This window comes from Homalodisca vitripennis, chromosome 4, assembly GCF_021130785.1.
Source record: "Homalodisca vitripennis isolate AUS2020 chromosome 4, UT_GWSS_2.1, whole genome shotgun sequence".
Lineage (NCBI taxonomy): Eukaryota > Metazoa > Arthropoda > Insecta > Hemiptera > Cicadellidae > Homalodisca > Homalodisca vitripennis.
Genome location: NC_060210.1, coordinates 20021772 through 20028088, shown reverse-complemented (window position 1 = coordinate 20028088; position 6317 = coordinate 20021772). Strand labels below are relative to the sequence as shown.

The following is a 6317-nucleotide window of genomic DNA, read 5'->3' as shown; positions in this document are numbered from 1 at the left end:
TATTTCAAAATAATTTGTGAGTAGCACGGTACTGCAATCTGGGGTCATAAGCTTGAGTATTAGTACTCTCAAATTATAGGAGGACTATTTCCTAAATTATTAAAAAAACCTAATATTTTGTAAAAACGAAATTAAAAAATATTTTTTTTTCATAACCGCAGTTAAGAAATTAAAAGTAGGAGACGTTTACTTCCACTTCTTATCCTCTCTTTATATGTTTACGGTTACGGTTATCAAATTGTGAAGTCCTCTCACAGAATGATGTAGGGCGCATGATGTTCAATTATAGAAGTACGCTGGATGAGGTATTGGAAGTGGGCGAACAATAGAACATAATGAAAAGCGTAACATGCACAGTAACATCTGTCAAAATAAACAGCTAATGTAGACTATTGTCTTGTGTCACCGCGGCAATAAATTGACAGCTTCACGCTGCCTCAGGCGAGACTACGTAAGCGTGTAGGAGCTTTTTCACTAGCGTTAATTAAGTTTACTTTATTTATAATTTATTTCTTAAGGAACATAAATTTTCTTCCTGTATATGTAGTGTAAAAGCTGATTATATATCATACTGGTGTCACAGCGAGAAAAGAGAACATGGTGTTACGCATATTCTTTTTGCTAGCGCTCGCTGGTGTTTTCCTCCAGTCGGCACAAGCCTCGAAGTGTGACTCGAAGATAATAGCAAAAATAAAGGAGTATTGGGGCGAAAATGTTCCTCCGTATCTCATACCTACGGTGAGTTTCATTATTTAAACAATTACTGAGTTACGCAGTAAGCAATTTTAAAACAGGTTGATCAAAAAGTAAGGTGAAAATTGAATTTTTAATGAAATGTACTATTTTTTGTTGAATTAAAAATGTAAATTACTGTTTGCTGATTTTGATTCTTATCATATTGAGTTTCCACTGAAGTTTAGGATTTTTAGGGACTATTGGTATATTTTACTATATATTTTTAAGCTAAATTGAAATCACATTTTTGGTAACGAACGTCATTTCCTCTTCTACATTTATTATATCTCGAAATCATGCATTATGTCTTACATAGGGCAGTAAGTGTAAACAAAAATATTTGCATTTAAAATTTCTTGGTTTTATCACACAAATATACTAATCCAAAAATATTGTTTAAACATTGATATTTATTTTGAACAATTAATTTATTCTGTTTCTTTAAAAAGGGTCAAAGGTATTTGTAACTGAATGCTTAGTTAATAAATAGTTACGTAAATAAATGAAATTGTTTATTACAGAGGTAAATATTTTTTTTAATTTGCACATTTTATAGCAATCTAGTAAATATTTTCAACTGTTTTTTTTTCTAAACTGAGGCTTTAAATTTTCCCGTTTTCTAATTTAAGGATTTTTATGCGTGGGATTTCATTACATGTTGATAAGGATAATGTCCATGTTAATCATGTTGGTTCATGTTTCAGGCTATATCAAATGTAAAAGAAGTAGTGATCGGAACCACACACGATTACTACGCAGAAGGCACGAAGTGTGTTTACTCGTTTTTCATGGTGGACAGGGTGTTAATAGTTTATGTCTTCGAGAATGGGTAATGGCTGTCTTAATTTATTTCGTATATAAAGTACAACCTTGCTTGTGTTACTATCTTAAAATTGCCAAGACGCTACTGAAGTTAATATTTAAATAGGAAAAATAACGCTAGTATTAAGTCAGCATTGTATTTTTTTCTTCATGTGGTTTTTTAATTATGTATTTTTAATTTACTTACAACTTTGGCGAAGATCAGAAATAAATGTAGAAGTGCAAAATTTAGCTTTTTGCTCTACGATTTACTAATTTAACTTTATTCATATTTATTTTGGGATTGTAGTATTTAGGATCTTCAATGAGTAAACAATGCTCCTACGTAGGGTTTCACCATAGTTCCGTTTTTATTTGAGGTGCAGAACTTGGAAGGAAATAAAACACAAGAATTTTAGCACACATATAAAGATAAATCACCTTGAATAAAGAGCAATTAGAGAGGTATAAATCTCAATTTTCATATCTCTACAGGGATTAGTAAGGATAGTCGTGAAATATGTCGCAAAAGTGATAAAATACTTATAGTACTGAGCAGTTCTCTTTATAGTTTACTTTTTTCTAAAATATTATGTGGGACTTATAGAATTATAGTATATGTTCATTAGTTCGTAATAATTAATAAAATAAGGAAAAATGTACTTAGGGTTGTGCTGTAATTTTGATTTTATACGTTTATATTTAGTATCAAAAGGATGATGGACCCCTCCTAAAATCTTTGAAAATCCATTATATATAAATTATTATTCTTTTAAATAATAATTGTCTATTTGTATTAAATGAATTATATTTTCGTTTATGAAACAGAAGCTGTTTAAAGGTTTCCATTGCATATGTGTTGTAAAACTGTTCAATTTATTTCAGAACGACATCAGCTGTAAATATGCCTGTCGTTGAAAGTGAAGGAACCACCTATGCTCCTGGTAAGTTACACCAGTTTAGTAGCTAATACGTCTTGTGAATAAAGATTTGGGTCTTTTCTAATATGTCCCCGCATTCACAAAGATCGTAATTAAATATCAGTGATAAACGCGCGCCGCTTGATCTGGGCTTGGACTTTGCAAGCTCGAGTTAATTTTTTTTCTAAAAGAGCAAGCATCGCGAAGCGCTGCGCAGCGGACAAGCATCGCGTGATCTAACCCATTCTGAAAATTTTGTTGATCCTACAACAGGAGCACACACATAGAGAATCGAATCGCTCTGGGCGTCGGCAAAACGGCATAATAGGAACGAATGCGGTACAAGTCGCAACTTGCTAGACTCATACTTGTGTGAGTTTCTGTGGAAACATCGCCACCCCAACACACATTTGTTCGAACAAATCTTGGAGGACATTAAAGCGTTCTGGCCACCAGAATAGTATATTATTTTAAACATCTTTCATTACTAATATGTGTTTTTTCGTACAAATTAATAAACTCGTTTTTCAATTGTTTTTGCTAATTATTGTCAAAAACCTAGCTTAACCTAACCTCAATTACCTTTAGAATTTACATTTGTAGCTCTAGTAACGTAATCTAACTTATAGAAATTAAAATTGAGAATGCGGGGACATACTAGAAAAGACCCTAAAGATTTACATAATTTATCTCCCTACATGTTTTAATTACAAGAAAAGTTTGCTGTAGAGAAACAAGATGTGAAATAATAATAGGTCATTCGCAGGCGAGAAAATAATATTTGTTTATTTACAGTTATTGTTTATTTATTCGTAACATGATTTTTGACACAATATTTGTATGTTACAGACTCAAACACGGTGAGGTACCACGTGTTCACCAAGTGTGGAGTGACAGGTCTTTATACCTGTTCGAAAGATGGTGAGCTTCAAATAGTAAATCTTCTTTTATAGTTTTCTGTAACGTTAATTTTCTATGCAATATTGTTTGTAAGAGTCAAACACGGTGAGGTACCACGTGTTTACCAAGTGTGGAGTGACAGGTCTTTATACCTGTTCGAAAGATGGTGAGCTTCAAATATTAAATCTTCTTTTATAGTTTTCTGTAACGTTAATTTTCTATGCAATATTGTTTGTAAGAGTTAAACACGGTGAGGTACCACGTGTTTACCAAGTGTGGAGTGACAGGTCTTTATACCTGTTCGAAAGTTGGTGAGCTTCAAATATTAAATCTTCTTTTATAGTTTTCTATTACGTTAATTTACTATGCAATATTGTTTGTAAGAGTCAATAATGTGTAAAGTAGAAGTATTCTAAAGGGAAGATACGTACCTCTTCCTCATGGGCCTCACTATCAAAGTTGACCCAGGACCGTAGCCCGAGAGACGGCTAACCAGATGTCCTTGAAGTAAGCGCACACAAATGATCGGTCAGTTATTCTTGACGCATTATTGAATCTGCCGACAGCACAGGGGCCTGACGCGACACGTACGTACCGTATTTACGTGTGTTCATGGCCGATATTGTAAAATTAATGTTTCAGCCAAGTAGGTGGAGTACGGTACACCTGTCCCTACACGTTATCTCAAACCTCAGACCTGACTAAGTTAGACGAAAAGACGAAACTAGAGAAGACGAAGTCTAACAACTAGACACAAGCCCGACGTATAGACCATGTGGCCAGCGACTCTCCCAGAATTTATTTTGCAGTACGAATTCGTTTCAAAATCTAAGACCAAATATACTGGGAAACGCCATTAACGTGTGCAAAGTATAATCCACCATTCATTACGTACATGCGGTGTATGTTCTCAATGTTACTTCTGCAGAGATCTGCTGTTCATGAAAACCTAATTACAAAGTTTTATTGAAAGAAACGGGATTATGCCATTTTTCAGTGTATTATTGATTGGATCACTTAACGATGGCTATTATCAGGAAAAATTCTTCTATTGTAAAAAATAGCTTTAAACAAAGAATCTTTTACTATTATATGTTACTAGGTTAATCCCGACCTGGTGTTATTTACGTAAAATAAATTTGGGAATTAAAAACTATCCACTCAGCGCAATATTAAAAAAATACATAACATTATAAAGCGTACCTTGTGAAACCACCTTTATATATGTATAGTTTAAAAAGGTAAAAATATCATAAATCAGTAAATTATTACAACATCCGTTTGCTAAAAAATATACTTATCAAAGATTATTTAAACATTTCACGTGTTTTTATATAACGAGTTAGTATTACCGAATATTTCATAATTAATTTGGATAGGGCAATACTAGGGTACTGTTCATCTCCCCAGGATAAACTGAAGCTTTAGCTAGGTAGCACTTCATTTTACAGATAAATAGTTTGAACCCTCTAAGAATAATTATAGAACGTCTGCACGATTGAAAGTAGAAAGTCACTATAAAATAACTACTTAATTGAATTAATGATGGTTAAGTCAAGTTGTAAGTTAGTCATGTTGTCAGTGTTACTACATAGCACGTATGATTTTGTGCAGGGAAAGAGGGTCCTGCCAAAGGGCTGGTCAAAGTGAAGTACAGTAAGTACGATCCTGCTGATGTCGAGGAAGCTAAAGAAGTCCTGAAGTCCATTGGCGTCGAGATAACAGATGAGTATCCGGACCATTGTTGTTAAAACACTGAACGTGCTGGAATAATGGGAATAAAAACATTTTTACAAATATAGCGTCTTGTAAATGAATTCTTGTTTTATTTCTGTACAAATAAACAAACCAATACTGCACTAGCATGCATCACAGGCTGTTAATACAGGCTGCATAATCAAGACATAAGGGTCAAAGTCTGATTGTTCACAGCACGATCAGACGGTCAGACCTAGTACTACCACTGGCGAGGTGTGTAAAGTGGTTCCTTTGTCTTCAGTTTTACCATTTCTATTGTCTCAAACTGTATTTGATACTATAGTGAAGAAAGACCAAAGAGAAATATTACTTCTCTGCAGTTATGCCATTACTGACAAGGAGAGCTTCCGACAATTTTAACAGGGGCAATTTGAGGAGAGGAACTTCGTGGAATGTGCCAAAGAAGTCACTCACTAAGAGAAGTTGTCTTTCCCGAGCACTTCAGCAATAGGAGTCCCTGTACAGGGCACAAGATGGAGACGAGAACTGAGAGAATTCAAGGGGGGGGGGTTTCCAGAGGTCCACACTGACGGATAATCCACGTTCGCGGGAGATAAACACATAAAGGATAAACAAGGTATAACAAAATAGGTAAAATAATAAAGAAGAATGGTGAGCTTGAGAGGGTGAGATGGGATAATTAGCAGAAAAGAGAATGTGTAGAGGAGAAGTAGATGATCTGTCGAGAGTGATAGCGACCATATCGGTACAAGAGATGCAGCCCCACTAGCCACGGTACAGGGCGGTTCCAAGTTTAGAATTGGTATTTGAGGGACAGCATCTGATCCCTCTTGCTCACTCATTGCTTAAAATAAACTTATGGAAATAAAAATATTACTATATGTAATTAAAACTAAAATATTTTCGAGGAAGCAACTGAGGATCTGGGTGTCTGCTATTGTTGGTATGACAGATGTCATACAAGAAGCTACTGATATCTCATCTCCATCATCATGATTGTGACACAGCAGATTTAGATGTTCTCCCTTGACGGAACTCACTGCTAAATGTGCGAGAACATACGTGATCTTCACCAATGTCACCTGAATAGAGTACTATGCGTCAGTAGCCTCTCTCTTATGTTGAGTATCACAGTAGAAGAGACCGTGATTGACTCAAAGATTTCTACTAGATAACAACTTCTGCTTGAATGTTTAGTGGAGTGGTGTGAACACCATGGCAATGCAACATATCTTGTCATTA

At 34.7% G+C, this 6317-nt stretch overlaps 1 protein-coding gene across 1 annotated transcript; it reads left to right on the top strand.

Annotated features, from left to right (window-relative positions):
• Positions 1-429: 429 nt before the first annotated feature.
• On the top strand, positions 430-5173 carry LOC124361416. The gene is made up of 5 exons (XM_046815466.1): positions 430-738; positions 1440-1564; positions 2422-2480; positions 3306-3377; positions 4971-5173. Exons 1-5 carry the CDS (start codon positions 598-600, stop codon positions 5105-5107), a joined length of 534 nt encoding a protein of 177 aa, XP_046671422.1. The 5' UTR covers positions 430-597; the 3' UTR covers positions 5108-5173.
• Positions 5174-6317: the final 1144 nt, after the last annotated feature.

Bases quoted from the DNA above. Each gene is read 5' to 3' on its own strand.
- LOC124361416 (XM_046815466.1), top strand. From the start codon at position 598: ATGGTGTTACGCATATTCTTTTTGCTAGCGCTCGCTGGTGTTTTCCTC. The intron at 2,481-3,305 runs GTAAGTTACACC...TGTATGTTACAG, and splicing joins AGGAACCACCTATGCTCCTG to ACTCAAACACGGTGAGGTAC. The intron at 3,378-4,970 runs GTGAGCTTCAAA...GATTTTGTGCAG, and splicing joins TTATACCTGTTCGAAAGATG to GGAAAGAGGGTCCTGCCAAA.